At 44.6% G+C, this 15,813-nt stretch overlaps 1 protein-coding gene across 1 annotated transcript; it reads right to left on the bottom strand.

The window, feature by feature from the left end:
• Positions 1-170: 170 nt before the first annotated feature.
• On the bottom strand, positions 171-15,459 carry LOC144077245 (uncharacterized). The gene is made up of 7 exons (XM_077604815.1): positions 15,217-15,459; positions 11,133-12,058; positions 10,175-10,597; positions 8,163-8,331; positions 5,394-5,591; positions 4,444-4,590; positions 171-337 (listed from the first exon to the last, which is right to left on the bottom strand). The coding sequence occupies exons 2-7, from the start codon at positions 11,883-11,885 to the stop codon at positions 171-173; spliced, it is 1,857 nt and encodes a 618-aa protein (XP_077460941.1). The 5' UTR covers positions 11,886-12,058; positions 15,217-15,459.
• Positions 15,460-15,813: the final 354 nt, after the last annotated feature.

Raw genomic sequence — 15,813 nt, 5'->3', positions numbered from 1 at the left:
ACATTGTTTTAGATCTATAAAAAAACGGAATATTCAGGGCTTCTAATCCAGTTCTTTTAATCCATTTATTTTTTTAAAATCTGAATATTATATCTAAATGGTCCGGCCCACATAAAATGGAGTTGACGTTAAAGCGGCCCGCGAACCAACCAGAGTCTGACACCCTTGCTCTAAAGGAAAGGGTGCCGGATGACGGCATTCCTTTGACATAAAATGGCGCCTACCGGTGCTCGCCATGAATTCTGCTGCCGGTTTCCCGCCGGGAGCGCCGGGGAGCCGCCGCCGCCGCGATGGTTTGCCGATCTGCCGTGGGCGTCCCTGGGCTTGTTTTTATCCACTGCAAAAGAGCGACATCCTCTTATTTTGTGGTGTTGTGGCACAACGTTCAACATGGCGAAAACCACGCGGAGAATACTCGGTTGAAGTGAAACGGTTTGAGGAAAATAGGAAATCAGAAAGATGCATCGGTCCGTACGAGGAGGAACAGAAATCCGGGCAAAGGAAAAGAGAGTCTTTTGCCCGAGAAGACGCCCTTGTACAGATGCATTATGGGAGACCGTGTTATCGATGGGCAGATTGGAGGTGAGCTTTAAGTTCTGCTGTGTGAGAAATGGACTTTAAGGAGTGCATTACGAGAGAGAAAAGCTATTAGAGAGCCACTTACTCAATAAACATGACTGAATCTGCTTAGCATTCTCTTCCTATTGGCAAATATTTAGGGAATGCTGACAAGAGTTTTATGATGGAAATGAACCTGAAAAGCACCGCCTTTGAATCTAGAAGCAAGCAAACAGATGGTGTTCTTTGCTACTAGTGAAAAGAGGAACAGAAAAAGCCTGTTTGTAGGAGAATGCAAAGCGCAAAACTCAATTCTGATAAACTTTACTTACAGAACGGAAGCTTTTCGGAGTGGGAAAATGGGACTGGGGTGCCGTTGGAGTTGAGAATTGATTTAAAAATGGGGAAAACTTGTTTTTTTAATGCAATCCAACTAAACCAACTCATGGAACAAGAAAATATAAGCACACAATCCCTTTATATTTACTACACAAGTATAGGATGCTTCCTTTTGTAGTGGGCTCTTTTTTAGATACTGCCACCTGCTGGTGGAAAGAAAAAGGCCATGCAGTATCGGTTCTGGATCTATTTGCCAGTGGATGAGCATTTTCCCGTCACGGATTCACGTTCCTGACGCAGGCGGCTTGGCCGATCACGAGGGGGCGGAGCTTAGGGGACGTGGGTGATGGTCCAATCGCACAAAATGATACAAATGTGATGGCGTCTTTCCATGGGCGGTGATATGCGTTAATACAATTGGTGTGCTCAGTCCTTTTTTTTGCTTTTTATATTGTTTTTGTGGTTTTTCCGTGTGTTGATGGTTGTACCTGAAGTTTGCCAGTCATTGAGGGAAAGCTGCTGCGCCAAGACTGAGAAAAAGTCAAGTTAGCGTGGATGACAAGTTCTTAACGTCACCATCACGTGGACATGGTACGATAAGATGGCTTTCAAAATGAAGTATAGGATGTGGTTAAGGGATTGTTTGAGGAGGAAAGGTTAGTTCAGAGGGAAAAGGCGTCATGGAGTGCAAGATTGATTAATATAAAAATAGGCCACAGCCTCTGTACAAATTGAAGCGAGATGAGCGCCGATGATCTTTGCAAAAAGCATCTCAGAATTTTGAGGGTAGATAGTAGTTTATCCTCTAATGCCCTCATTGGAGAAAGAAAAAGTCGACATCAGATTAAAGCTTTCGCCGCTGGCTGGCCAAGCTACAAATGAATCACAGTGTGTTGACTTTGTGTGTGCGTATGTGTATGTGAGTGAGGCCACGTGCACTGGAGCGCCGACTAAATCCGCTAACCTACATTTTAGGGCAGGCAGCGGTGGGGAGGGAATTGGGTCTGTGGAGCTTCCACCGACCGAGAAACACACACACGTGCGGCTTGCTCAGATATGGCTCACGGAGATTGAATCATTCATATCATCATCATCATCATGATAGTGTAGCTGTGCACTCAAACAATTCACCCAATACCAAATACAGTCATCCCTCGAGTATCGCGGTAAATGTAGACCAGACATGGCCGCGCTAATAAAAAAAATGCCAAATAGGGTCAACCCCAATGTTCCCTCTAATTTTTGGTTTGTCTGGGCAGAAAGACAACGTCCCTGAGCACACTGAGTACCGGTGTGAGCAACATCATCATTGCTCGCTATGGGCACACACCAGTAGCACATGTCTACTACACATAAATGATTTAGTCATAATAAAATGGAATGATTACTATCTATGAATGGGCAGCCCGGCGGATGAGTGGTTTGCGCGTCGGCCTCACAGCTAAAAAAATAAAAATTGGGATTTTATTTTGTGCGCTCCATATGATTTTCTGTGCGCAGAGAAGACGAGAGTAGTGCGCAATTACGCACCGGCACAGCTTAGAGGGAACATTGGTCAACCCTATTTTAACTTCTTTTTTTTAAAGAGTCCTAGTAGCATAAGTGCGTCCCGCTTACAAGTTTCAGCGTGGATTCCTACTTTTTTATTTTTAATAATTAATAGCAGAAAAAAATGTTAATTTGCGATAAGTGAAGTCGTGATGATCGAGGGAAGACTATGTATATTTTTTCCCATTTTACAGCAAGTAGAGCTAAATCCCGATGCCATACTCAACTCCAGTTTTCCACCTGATCTAGACCCAATGAAGTACTGTCACTGCACTATACGTAAAATACCACAACATTGCCAAATGCATATCAACAAGGAATGTTCTCAGACGTTTACTTCAGTCTTAGCACTGCAAATAAAACACAAAAGCGCCCTTTATCCCATTCTGTTAACCACTTTACTCACATTTTTTTTTACCTCACTGTATATAAATCTTTTTAGGATGACTTATTCCCGCGTGCACTTTAGCTTTAAATCTCATCGTATAAAGACATTCCGTTCAATTCAACATTTGACACAAACTGTCCACGATAGAAAGCGTTTGATTGGACCGGACTAGACAGCTGAAAGCTAGTTAGCCGTGCGTTGGCGCGAGTCACGTGACTTCTGCTTCTCCAGGCGCAGCTCAAAGGAGAGCCAAATAATAGCGATTCATCACGCCACGCGCCTGCAGAAGGACCGTAAATATCTCTGGACGCACTTGTAAAAAAAATGGACAGATGGCTTCATTCAAAGTACACAATCCCACCAGATGACGGAATAATAAAAAGCCCCCCCGGGAGTGACAATGGCTGCCGACGCCAGAGTGAATCATCCGAGTTGAGAGGCATTATTTGGGATAAAAATGAGGAAAATCAACATGGGAAACAGAAGGGGAAAAATATTGAAAAGACATAGATGCTGTCTCGGATTGGTTCTTTCAGAATGGCGTTCAATGGAGGCTTAAAAGAGAGGTTTCGTGGGTAAACGTTGGGGTTTACAGATGGCGTTTTTAGATCACACATACACGGTCACATGGACGACATGATGGAGGAACGACGGACATTGACATGTTCCAGACCTGCACGGAAGACCACCGTGTTCCTCCGGTCTCCGGACAACAGATGAAGATTTCGGAAAAGTCCTTTGGCCGTCAGCTTCACGTGGAAGTCGGACAGCGAGAGCCTGGGAGACCATAACATCTTCTGTGCCTTCAACGCTAAAAAAATCCGCTTGAATTCCAACGAAAGTAGCTCAAAAGAATCGCGCCGCCGTTCGTTCAAAGGTCGAAGCGAAGCGAGGCTTCCCTAACCTGTTTGATTTGATTGGCGGTTGCCCTCTGAGCCTTTTTAAATAAGATGTTGACGCACAAAAAAATGTTTACGAACCCTCACGTGCTGGTTGGACATTTTCAAAACTGGGTGAAAGGGAATCGATGGAATCCGGTGAAGAGATAAAACGGAGCTGCCCTCCATGGAACCCGCGGCGAAGCCACCCAGGTCGCCGTGACGACGAAAACAAGAGGAGGAAAAACGGCGGGCTAAACACCGACGGATGAAGAAGAGAAAATGGCGGCAAGGAGCGGAGGATTTCCCCGCGGTCGAGGCGCTGGCGACAAAAGATGGAGAGGGAAGAGCGAATGAGCACGTATGGACGCTGGACAGAGGGAGGAGGGGGTGGGAGGGGCTAAAATCAGCAACGCTGCAGCTGATTTGTCGGCCCTATCCGGAGCTACACATGATTTTTATTGTATATATTCACCATCTTGGTAGTTTATCTAACACATAGATATGATAGGATATGATATATGGAAATCCGGGACACTCGTGGATGAGGGGGAGGGGCAATTGAGGGATTTGTATGGGCTATTATCTTCCTCTAAGACATTTTGCCTTTCCTCTGTCATACATTTTATTTCAATAAATATTTGATATTAGCCATGAGACAGAAATACGGATGAAGTACTTAGGCGTGCAGTCATTTAAAAAAAACTCAATTCAATAGAAGATATTTTGTACCTGTTCCGTTGAGTCCGGCGAACCTGGCCGAGCCGCGTCTCTGCAACGGAGGCGGGGCTTGCTTGGTGGGCGCCTGGGCCACACCCGACGCCATCTTCGCCCTTGGATCGCCCGTGTTGGGGTTGCTGACCGGGGGCACCTTCGAACCTACAGTTTGGGTTAAAACAGGTCCATTAGACGTACATTTCATTTGACCCAGGCTCGCAAACCTTGTTTTCTATTCATTCACCAGGGGGTGCTGGAGCCTATCCTAGCTAACTACGGGCGCCAGGCCAATTGGTGGCCAAGCAAAGGACAACCAATCATAGCTAGGGGCAATTTAGAGTGATGAATCTGGCAGACAAACACGGGTATTACATCTTTAATAGTTACTGAGGGAGATATTTCAGTGGCGCAGGGCACATTTTCATGTGCTTTATTTATTTTAAGACATTAATAAATCATTTCCTTATCATTTTTTTCTCATTTTTGTGGGTTTCCGCACAACTTTCATACAAAATTGGGACATTTTGACCAATTTTAAAAGGTTTAATTGGTAGTTGTGTGAGCACCGTGGAACGAATCTTAAAATTTACATATAAAGTACACCTCTACTTACGAAAATTTCAAGTGACGAAAAAAGTCTTGGAACCAATTAATTTCGTAAATAGAGGAACGACTGTACCCCAAAGGTTCTCCAGTATGCGGTGCACTTTCCCATAAAATATGAATTTTCAACAGCGCCAAAGTGCACGATACGATAAAGTTGAGAACGTGACGGTAAAAATCTGACAAACCCTAGTTTGGCAAATCAAGCCGTCTTGAAAATGGTGAAGAAGACTCATTGACGCGGACGTGTTTGCAATATCCTGACCAGATGTGACCTTTGACCCCGACAGAGGAAGGCCTAGCGTTAAGGTCAGAAGGCCACGTTCGGGAACGCTCCCCCCGTCAACGTATCGATCGCTCACCTTTGCCGTCCTCGGCGCATCCCGCAGATGAGAAAACCAGCTGGGAAGATAATCCTTTCACGGGAAGCTTGGACGCGGGGTTCGGGATCGGTCGCCCGCACGGACCAGAGGCCGGCGGCTGGCTCGCCGGGGTTTTGGGATTGAAGGCGGGGAAGCCGGGGGACGTTGGCCAAGCCCTCCGTTCCGGTTTGGACACACCTGAAAAGGAAAGGACGCTCCGTGAGACCTTTGGAGGCGTTGACTTGAGTCCGATAGCAATGCTATCCGGGAGTACCATTTTGAAATAAGATAACATCATTGGCCAGTGTGTGTTGTGATGTCATTCTTCTGGCTAAGCGGAAGGAGGGAAGGCTGGCAGTAATAAAAATAGAGAGTAAATGCATGGGGTCACAAGGAGACACAAAATCAGGGCTGGCCAACACACAGCTCTCGAGCCGCATGCGGCTCCCGGCCTAAAGGACTTGGACTAAAACTCCCATTTACCTGTTTTTTTTGGGTTTATATCAAGTGGAGAGGAACTATTTGTACTCTGAGTACAGTATTTAAAGTAGTTGCATTTTTAAATGTATACATGATATTTAGATATTAATACATTACAGTCTTTTGACATGCTAATAGATGTCATATTTAATCAATATACACTTTTTGATCATTGTACTTGATATTTTACAAAATAATTTGGCAGATTTGATTTTTTTTTGATGTTTCTGATGGGTTGTATTTAAACATTGTAGTAAATGAACATGTTTTGGAAGGGGGAAAAGTGTTATGGTGATTTATATGGTTTTAAATGTGTGTTTTTGTACATTGTAAATGAACACATTGTTTTGGAAGGGGAAAAAAGTGTTATGGTGATTTATATGCTTTTAAATGTGTGTTTTTTGTCTGTTTTGGCAAGTACGGTTAAGAAAATGACTGACAGACAAATAGCAAAATCTCTTATCAGGAAAAAATAGTCAGTTAAAATAACAGCAAGCCATTATTGAGGAGATTGTGTACTTTTGTCAACGCATTTGCATTTAAGAGCACGATTTCTTGTCATGTTTTTCACGGATCCAAAAGGGACAATGGACATTCCGAGCAGACCTCCAAAGAATGTGTCCTTTCTGACTCACACAAGAAGAAAAGAGGAAATCTCCGCTACTTTTTTTTCAATTTAAAAACCTCAGCTACATTACGTCACTTGAACAAGAGAGTCTCTGTTGATGATGAAGGCCCAGCAACAGAAAAATTGTGTGTGTGTGTGTGTGTGTGTGTGTGTGTGTGTGTGTGTGTGTGTGTGTGTGTGTGTAAGTGTGTGTAAGTGTGTGTAAGTGTGTGTGTGTGTGTGTGTGTGTAAGTGTCCGATGGGAGCAGGAAACATCTGGCTTCGTTCTCTTTCAATTTAATGACACGTCAGGCCAGCGAGAGCAGCTGGATTTTGTTACCTAAGAAATCAATGTAAAGTACGAACGGGACAGCGCGGAAGCAGCAGCCAATAGAATCTGCACAAAGACACCACTTTTAAAGCCGGCGTTCCCATACGTGGCCATCAAAAGAGCCGCACGTGGCTCTCGAGCCATAGTTTCCTAGCCCTGTTCATGTTAAGAGTCATTTATTCGTGTTATTCTATGGCTAAGAAGTTAGTAGTCCATTATTATGTCAACTAAAGTTTCATTTTTACATTTACACGGCGTAAGCATTTTTTAAAATGCTAAATAACACAGTAGAGCAAAGCGTCGTCGGAGCCACGTTACCCACGCCAGTGCAATTATGGGCTGTGGGACGCCATGAAAGTTGCAGCATCTCATCACGCAACGTCAGGGGTCGGGAATGTTTTGGACGGGGAGAGCCGGAACAATTCCTATTTTCAAATCTTATTCCTTCTGCGAGCCATACGCGGGATTTAAAAGTCAAAATACATGAAAATGTGGGCTATTTTTTAGTGCAAAACTTTTGACAACATTGTTATGCTAATGCTAATCAATGAGTATGCATTGCAGAAGAGCCTAATGACAAAAAAAAGAATTTGGATTTTTGTCTTCCTATTGGTGCGTTCGGGACTGAGCAGTTTCCATATTTTAGTTAGCATCTTAGTGGAGAGCCTTTTGCACCCATCCAAAGAGCCAAATGGGGGTCTCGAGCCATAGATTCCCGATTGCTAATCAATGAGAATGCACGCAGAAAAATTGGAATTAAAGCGGCGTTTCAGTAGGTTGTGTCCTCCTATCAGTGCGTTCAGGACTCGGCAGTTTCCAAATTTGAGCTCCCGGATTAGCAGAGAGCCTTATCAAAAGAGCCACATGTGGCTGGTGAGCCATAGGTTCCCTCCACTTTCACTACGTAATGTTTACCAAGACAAGGAGGGAAATACTCAGGTGGGAAGAAAAAAAACAAGAATGAGCGTTGTTTCACAGCGTGCCATGATGAGATTTTTACTTTTAGATCCGCCTACTAACAAAGTCCCCAAGTTTTCGTCCTGTTTGTACTAATTGCGCTCCGTCGGCTTCAGTCAGAAACGACGCGTCGTCACCCACGTTGCAAGGAACGGGCAACCAAACAATGTGTATGACTCTTTGCTTGGCTGGTATGTGGAAGCTATGTGAACTCATTTCCTCAACTTGCCTTGCAGAGGAACTTGATTATTGTTTTTGTCTTCCACGCCAGAACCCACACGACACGGCTAACAACTACGTATTTGTAAGACGAGTGAGCCGCCGTGGTTTTCATTTCAGGTTCTGTGCAGGACACGATGTGCAATTGGACCAAATAGCTTTCGTTGGGACTCACCCTGGCTGGCGTTTTGAAGCTGTTTGGCCCTCGACGGAGATCCGTCTTTGGGTTTAGGTCCATGGGTCAAGTAGGGCCGGTACCCGGAGCTCTCGGGTCCGGCAGGCGGGACCGCTCCCTGGGTGGCTTTCCTCGGGGGTCTCACGCTGGGCCCCAACTTGGAGACTTTCTGCAGGAAAAGTTGGTGCTTGGTGAGGGACTTCCAGCCAAGGCTCCCCAGCTCGGAGCTGCGCACCGAGACCATGGTGTTAGCCATTCCCGTCTCCCGACCAGAAAGACGGACGGGGGAGGACGGCAGTCAAGGAGCAAAAAGGGGAGGGACCAGTGAGGGAGCGTTGCACGTGTGTGTGGCCGGACAAAAAAGAAAAAAAAAGGGAAGAAAGAAAGAGAAAATGGAAGCCGCGAGCAAAACCAGAGATGCGTACTCGTACTCCCCCCACCCCCCCAAAACTCATCCAGACTCTTTCTCAGTCTTAAAAAAAATATTTTACATATCATGTCTACAAAGAGCAGCACCTATGGAGCCATTTTTGTCTATGTGAGTGCATGCATATTTTAGAGGCGCTCTCCAAATGTTCTCTCGTATTACGGCAATTACCGGCGAGAAGAAGGCGGAGCTTATGCTAAATGGGACATCCTGTCCGAGCGCTCGGGGAAAGTTTGGTCAATGTTTTGCAAACTGATGCGAAAGAGTGATGATGGCAGCCGTAGAAAGAAAGCATTCACTCAGACGGCCCATTTAAAGGCACCACGCTGGAATGTACTACAGTGTGTGTGTGTGTGTGTGTGTGTGTGTGTGTGTGTGCGCGTGTGTGTGTGTGTGACTGAATTTTGGCTTGGCTCTTTCAAATCTTTTATTTGGCATTTTATCACTACTATTTGGCTTTGAAATGTCACTTTTGATGGAATGGACCACACACCAAGATTTTCGAGATCTGGGCAGTAGTCGCCATTCATTCTTTTTTTCTGAATCGCTTGTCCTTGGTCGCGGGGGGTGCTAGAGCCTATCCTAGCTGACTACTGGCACCAGGCAGAGGACACCCTAAATGGGAGGCCAGCCAATCGCAGGGCACGAGGAGACAAATGACAAAAAAATTCAAGTGATCAATTAGCTTAGCATGCATTGTTTTGGGACGTGGGAGGAAAGCGGAGTACCCGGAGATAACCCAGTACAACATGCAAACTTCACACAGTGAGGACCCACTTGGGATCGAACCCACGGCCCCAAAAGTGCGAGGCCGACGCGCTAGACACTCGTCACCTTTGCATGGCGATAGCGTTAGCAATAGCAAAAAAAGTCATGGTGCACGTAGCAAAGCGGTTACATTTTTGTCTCATGCGTGTACTTGCATGGGCTCGTGTTTGCACAAATGACAGCCAATGTTTTTGTGAACACGCCCTTGGCTTGGGACTCCGTGAGAGACGATGTTAGGGCAGGTTTGCAGACCGGTTAAATGTTTTAGAGCCCTAAAGGCAGCATATTTGAAATAACTGTACCATTCATGTGCTCTTTTGGTGCTATGCTTCATTTAGGCACGACGTTTATCATGTCTTTTTTTTTTTTAAGAGAGCAAAATCTGCACTTTCATGAAGTAACTATTATAATGAAAATTACTCCCCATCCAACACATATTTTCCATACTTTATCAGTCATACTAATTAATGTATGTTCCATCTGGTGGCGGTAAAAAAAATGTATATGGCGGCAATAGAAAACTTTTTTTTCTGGAACACATTTGATTAAAAAAAAAGTTAAGTATTTATTTAATTAATTCATTATATATAATAATTAAATTAAAATAAAAAATAAATTTAAAATGTAAATAAAAAAAATAAAAAATAATAATTAAATAATCTCATTAATTCTTTAATTTCTTTAATAACAAAAATGTCGTTAACAAAATAAAAGCGTGCCTATGAAGAAGTGGGGAAAATAATAACACACAAAACAAAGTTACTGGAGAAAAACAGGAAGGTAGACGAACATAGAAATGAATGAAAATTGGACTGACCTGGCTGTAGTTTCTCGCTCTGTCCACCGGGGCCAAAGCCAGCTCTTTCCCAAAATCCTCCACACGTTCTTCATCACGTATTGCACTGGGAGCTTTAAAGCCTAGCTTTGTTAAACACTTATCAGTCACCTCTTGAACTACTTTTCCGGGTGAGACCCGGTCTCGGTCCTTAGTCATCCCCGCGTCCACATGACTGGCGTCGCGTGAAGGCATTCCGCCGAAGGCCGCCGTTTGTCTTTTTGGCTTTTTGGAGTCGCAGGCCGCTGCATTTTGGTTTCTTTTGATTAAAGCGTTCCCTCCTCGGATGGGTTTCAGCACCAGAGCCACTTTTATGGGTGGTCTTTTCCTTGGAGACTCGAAAAAACTCGTTGGTTCCTCCTTTCCGCTAGCGGTTTTCCTTCCAATTTCGGAAATCGGTATACTCTACAAAAAAAGGAATCAGATGAACAATACCGTTGGTTATACATAATAAATACATTGGCCTGAATATAAGATGACCCCGAAAATAAGACGACCCGAATATAAGACGACCCCAATTATAAGACGACCCCGATTATAAGACGACCCCGAAAATAAGACGACCCCGATTATAAGACAACCCTTTCTTTTTCAAGACTCAAGTTTGAAAAAAGACTATTTGAACACCCTTTTAAATTTTTAGACGCAAAAAATAACATCTGAAACAAATGATTCTAACAATATATTCAAGAAAAAAAGCATGTTATTTTGCCTCATTCAAAAACTGTGAAGCTTTAAATGTAATTATACTTGTAAAATGACAATAAAGGCATTAATTTAATTGAGCATCAAAGTGTTCCATCTAGTTTTCTGATTGGGTAAAATGTCGAGGACCCCAATTTTAAGACGACCGACACTTGATCAGCCTTTTTTCAATGCAAAAAAACATCGTCTTATATTCGGATCAGTATATGGCTTTGAGGAAATCGAACACGAGTACCTGGCAAGTTAGCCTTGGTGGGAACTGCGTGGGTCGCGATCCAATTTTAGCCTTGATGTTTTTCAGGTCCATTTTGTAGAGCCGATGTTCTTCCCGATTGGATATTTTGGAGAATCCGGCCAAGGGGGCGACGGCCACATTTGAGTTGAGTTTGAGTCCGCTTGGTCGGGTGGAGACCACCACAAACTTTTCGGGGCAGTCCATCAAACGGGCTACATCGTTGGCGTTCTGAGAGAGCAGATGAACTACCGACGGAGTGAGCGTTAATTTGCGGGTGTCGTCACTGACGTCCTCCGATTTGTCGCATGGACGGGTGGTCCGTTTCTCTTCCAAGACTCTCTCGGACTCCTCGTTCTTCGCGATTGGAGCCCCCCGCGTGGGATCTGGCACGTTGGCGTACGCGGCGCCGCTTCTCCGCACGCCCACGTCCGAGCTGATGGAAAAATACAAAGTCTCGTCTTCGCCATCGTCCGAAAGAATTTCCGTCGCCTCCGAGTCGGGGGTCGGCGAGCCGTGTCTATTTTGAGGTGTGCCATGAGAAAGCGCCGTGGCGTCGGATATTGGAGACGTGGACGCCGCGCGCTCGTTATTGTCATCCCTACGAGTTTTTTCACCGGCGCTGGCGTCCAGGTAAATGGAAAGGGAGTTGTCATTGGATTCGGCGTTTCCATTGCGTTCCGCCGGACCGCCAAGAGAAAGTCCGGCGCCGATGTCGCTCTTCGCCTCGATTGCGCCGGGCTCCGAGACGCTCATCTTACTGGGACGGTGAAGTCGAGTATTCCAAGAGCCTCAGCGGAAGACGCCCTTGACATGTTGGGACTCTAAACGGATGCTTGATGAAAAGTCCAGTCCATCGGGGAACTTTGAGTGCGGCGTCACAGACGGGAGGGAGGCCCGTTAGACCTTCATAATTGGACCAAAAACATCTAAAAAGGAGAAGAAGAAAGATAAATTGTGTCAATGGGAAGCATAGAACTTGAGATCATTCAAGTCATTTCAAATTTTGGCCGGGTTGGAATGGCAAGCTTCTTCTAGTGGGACTTTGCATCGCTAAAATAGAATGAATGGATGCTTCCACTGTTAAACAATCAAATGCCGTGACAGATGCTCTTTTAAAGACTGTTAAATATGCAGATGCCACCTTAGTTTGCAAAATCTAGCTCCTCCTCCACTGCAAGATTTTGTACCCAAAAATTCCAACACATCAGCAAGTCCTGGCTCTAGACGTGACTGTGTAGTTCCCGACAAAAAGAGTGCTAAATTAGCCAAAGCTAATCTCTTCTCTCTTCATACCTGGAACTCAATAGCAATTAGCATACGTCAACTCCCTCCCCTCTCTTAACTTCTTGGCCAATCATCTTAAAGCCTGGCTGTCTAAAACTGTGCCACGCGTGCGTGTGCGTGTGCGTGTGCGTGTGTGTGCGCGTGTGTGTGTGTGTCTAGCATGTGTCATCGTTTATCTTCAACCTACACAAGGGACTAAAGCTGGAAATTAGCCATGGGTTACAATCTTACATATTTAAATATATATGATCATGAATATATGCTGTCCCATACTAAATAAATCAAACTCAACTTGAAAGCAATGAGGAATGCTGCCCTCTTCTGGCTAAAGTGAAATGATGAATGGCTCCAGATTGACTAGATTTAGAACACGCTAACTGAGATATCGAAGTAGATAAAAGGTTAAGTTAAGTTTACCATAAAAAGTTCGCATTTTAAACTTCTTGCGTTCAAACAAGTGTCTGACTTAATTGATTTGGATGAAAATGAAGAGCAAAATAGCGTGCATGTGTGCAGTATATGGGTCAGGGCCAAAGTCATGGCAGGAACGGACGGCTATATAAAGATGATCAGATTAAGGGTGGCGTGCCATCTTCGTGATGGTGTTCTGGCACCAGCGCTCTTCAGGTGGTGAGATTTTGCTTTTGGCAATGGGCGTCCATGTTGTCTACAAACAATTTAGCCAAAGCTTTTAGAAATTGGCAACGTGGAAGCAACACAAGACTGGAGCATATGCTGTGTAGCCCCTTTCAAAAATATAACAGCCTGATTAAATGTTGCTATTTTTGGTTTTATTTTTTTTTACACGGGTCGTAGGAGTTTTCTTTCCCTTATTAATATATCTTTGGGAATATATTGAAATTGCTAGCCAACAGAGAACTGGTTTTCAAATATAGTGCATTCCCAATATAGCAGAATATAATGACACGAGAAGAATATCAGTGGGTTGAGTGGAAATATAGGCGCGCTTATGAATACGTCAATTGAACTTTTCTCCAAAGTGGCATTTTGTGCATCATCTGACGCTGCGGAACACGCATGACTTTGGCATGGAAAGTGCTTTTACTGGTGGAGCAAGCTTCATCCAATTAGACGGTGAACTCGGCTCACTTGACCTTTCAATCAGCTTGCTCTTGTGCACGGAAAAGAGCTGAGCAACACATTAAGGTCATGTCAACGGGCCCGTGTCTAACATGCAAACTCCACACTACGAGGAGCGACCTGGGATTGAACCCACGGCCCCGAGACTGCGAGGCCAAGGTTGCTAACCACTAGGCCAACGGGCCACTCTATATACATACACATTTTAACGTGGATGCGATTTGACAAAAGATGGCAACCTGGAGCGGCGCCTCTCGTTCTCTCGGCTGCAGAAGTGCGCGCAGGGCGCCGTGCTGCTGCTGCCGCTGCTGCCATGTGACGCAGTGGTGCGCTTGCCAAATGTTTTGACCAGCTGCAATACTTGTCCTTTGGCGGAATATATCTTTTGACATCGGCTTCATATCGAGCCACATCGTATTTGTCAACTCCAATTTTGAATGCGGATTTAATATCGAGGAAGGAATCGCAAACTGGGGGAGTGGGAGGGGGACTCCCCCCATTCCAGGATGAGCAGGCTGCATTAAATGCAGATCTGGCAACATTTATGCATGCATACCGTGTTAAGCTAAAAGATAATATAAGAGTTCCTGTAGATTTCAACATGGTTAGTACTCAATTTCATGTCAATGTACCTGATTAGCAATTTCTTTGAAGCACAAAATTCTGAGGTGAATTTTGAAATGACTAGTCGTATGCATGCAGCAACAACTACATGAGTTTTGGTAAGACGTGAAAATGATATGATAGAGGAAAAGTGAACTCAGTTTGGAATTCCGCAGCCAAAAATGAATTTAGCACAGTCGTACACGTGTACGTTTTTTTAATCGCTTAATAAGGGGAATTGCAATCATTAATAAGTAGACATTTGTAAGTAGAGGTATGACTGTATAGGACATTTTAGTGTCCATGTAGTCACAAACAAATGTGTGTGTGTGTGTGTGTGTGTGTCTGTGTGTGTGTGTGTGAGAGATCCACATTCTTTCCAATATAGCGAAGCTAAGGGCATGCTGATTTGAAATTGTTCTGTGATAAAAAGCACTGAAGTGTTCCAGGAGCCAAAGAGAGACGTTGAGTGGCCGTACATGGTCAAAAGTCTTGGACGCGGTCGGAGCTGCAGACGAGCTCAAGTGCCTTATTCAACTTCCTGTAGAAAGATGGCTAACCATTTCTGCAGGGAGTGCATTTGGACTGCTCCATAAATTATACTATCTGGTGCCGGTAACGGATATTTCTAAGGGCAGAATGGCATCCAACTTTTTCATTTTCAAAGAGAAAGAGACATATTTTGCTGTGCCACTATCTTGTGAATCAACCTATTTTTCCCCCCAATGTGGAAGTGATGCTGCATAAGGGCCATTCCATTTCCCTAAAAATCAAGGATCATTATTTGATGCTTTAACTGGATGAGGATAATTCAATCAAACACAAAGGCATTTTGAGCCCCCACTATCACCAAAGCCTGAAACCTAGCACCAAACTGCATTCCAAGACAAACCCATTCTCAAAAAAAAAAACATTTCCAAACACATCGAACTTTCCCCCCTGTGCAGGTTCATCTTAAATGATTGACCAGCATGGCACAAGTCAAAATTTCAAAGTCCATAAGCCATGAACACAAACACACCTATGCCGCCGCACAGTCTCACGTACGAACCGAAGACGCAAAGAGGGACGAATGCTAACCCGGGACATAACTTACCGTAGCTCCAACTTACACTTGAGTATTCCTCTCCGGGTACACCCTCACAAAAACGGGGGAAGAAAAATATCGTGTAAACGCAGACAGACTGCCTCATCTCCCGGCTTCAGTCTGCCATGTACTTCAATGCGTCCTCACACACACACACACACACACACACACACACACACACACACACACACACACTCACACACAACCTCTCCAATGGAATCTCCAGTCATTCCTCCTGCGCAAACACACACACACACACACACACACACAAATAGCGATAACCCGACGCTGCACTGCAAGCTCATGCGTCACATCACATTATGAGTTTTGTGGGCAGGCGCCTATACACACACTAGAGGGAAAGACGACGCAGAATGTGACGTGGTCCAAATAGGAAAAAGGGAGGTGGGGGAGACAGGGGGAGACCGAGACACTGCGTTCGTTATATGGACACTTTTTCTTTCTTTTTTTTTCTGGTAATTCACACCAAGATGGAAAACTACTACTTGCATGCAAGACAAAAATCAGCATGACATGAAGAAAGGTTGGAAATATGATTCAGTTGTGTGTTTACCTGCAAGTGGAGGTGGGTATGAAAAAGTGGAG

Source organism: Stigmatopora argus, chromosome 7 (genome assembly GCF_051989625.1).
Source record: "Stigmatopora argus isolate UIUO_Sarg chromosome 7, RoL_Sarg_1.0, whole genome shotgun sequence".
Classification (NCBI taxonomy): Eukaryota; Metazoa; Chordata; class Actinopteri; order Syngnathiformes; family Syngnathidae; genus Stigmatopora; species Stigmatopora argus.
This window is presented reverse-complemented; position numbering and strand designations above follow the sequence as displayed.

What these genes read in the sequence shown, in the direction of transcription:
- LOC144077245 (XM_077604815.1), bottom strand. Translation starts at nt 11,885, where the DNA reads ATGAGCGTCTCGGAGCCCGGCGCAATCGAGGCGAAGAGCGACATCGGC. An exon ending in GAGCGAGAAACTACAGCCAG is followed by an intron (nt 8,332 to 10,174) that starts GTCAGTCCAATT and finishes CTTTTCCTGCAG; the next exon opens with AAAGTCTCCAAGTTGGGGCC. An exon ending in ATGCGCCGAGGACGGCAAAG is followed by an intron (nt 4,591 to 5,393) that starts GTGAGCGATCGA and finishes CCCAAACTGTAG; the next exon opens with GTTCGAAGGTGCCCCCGGTC.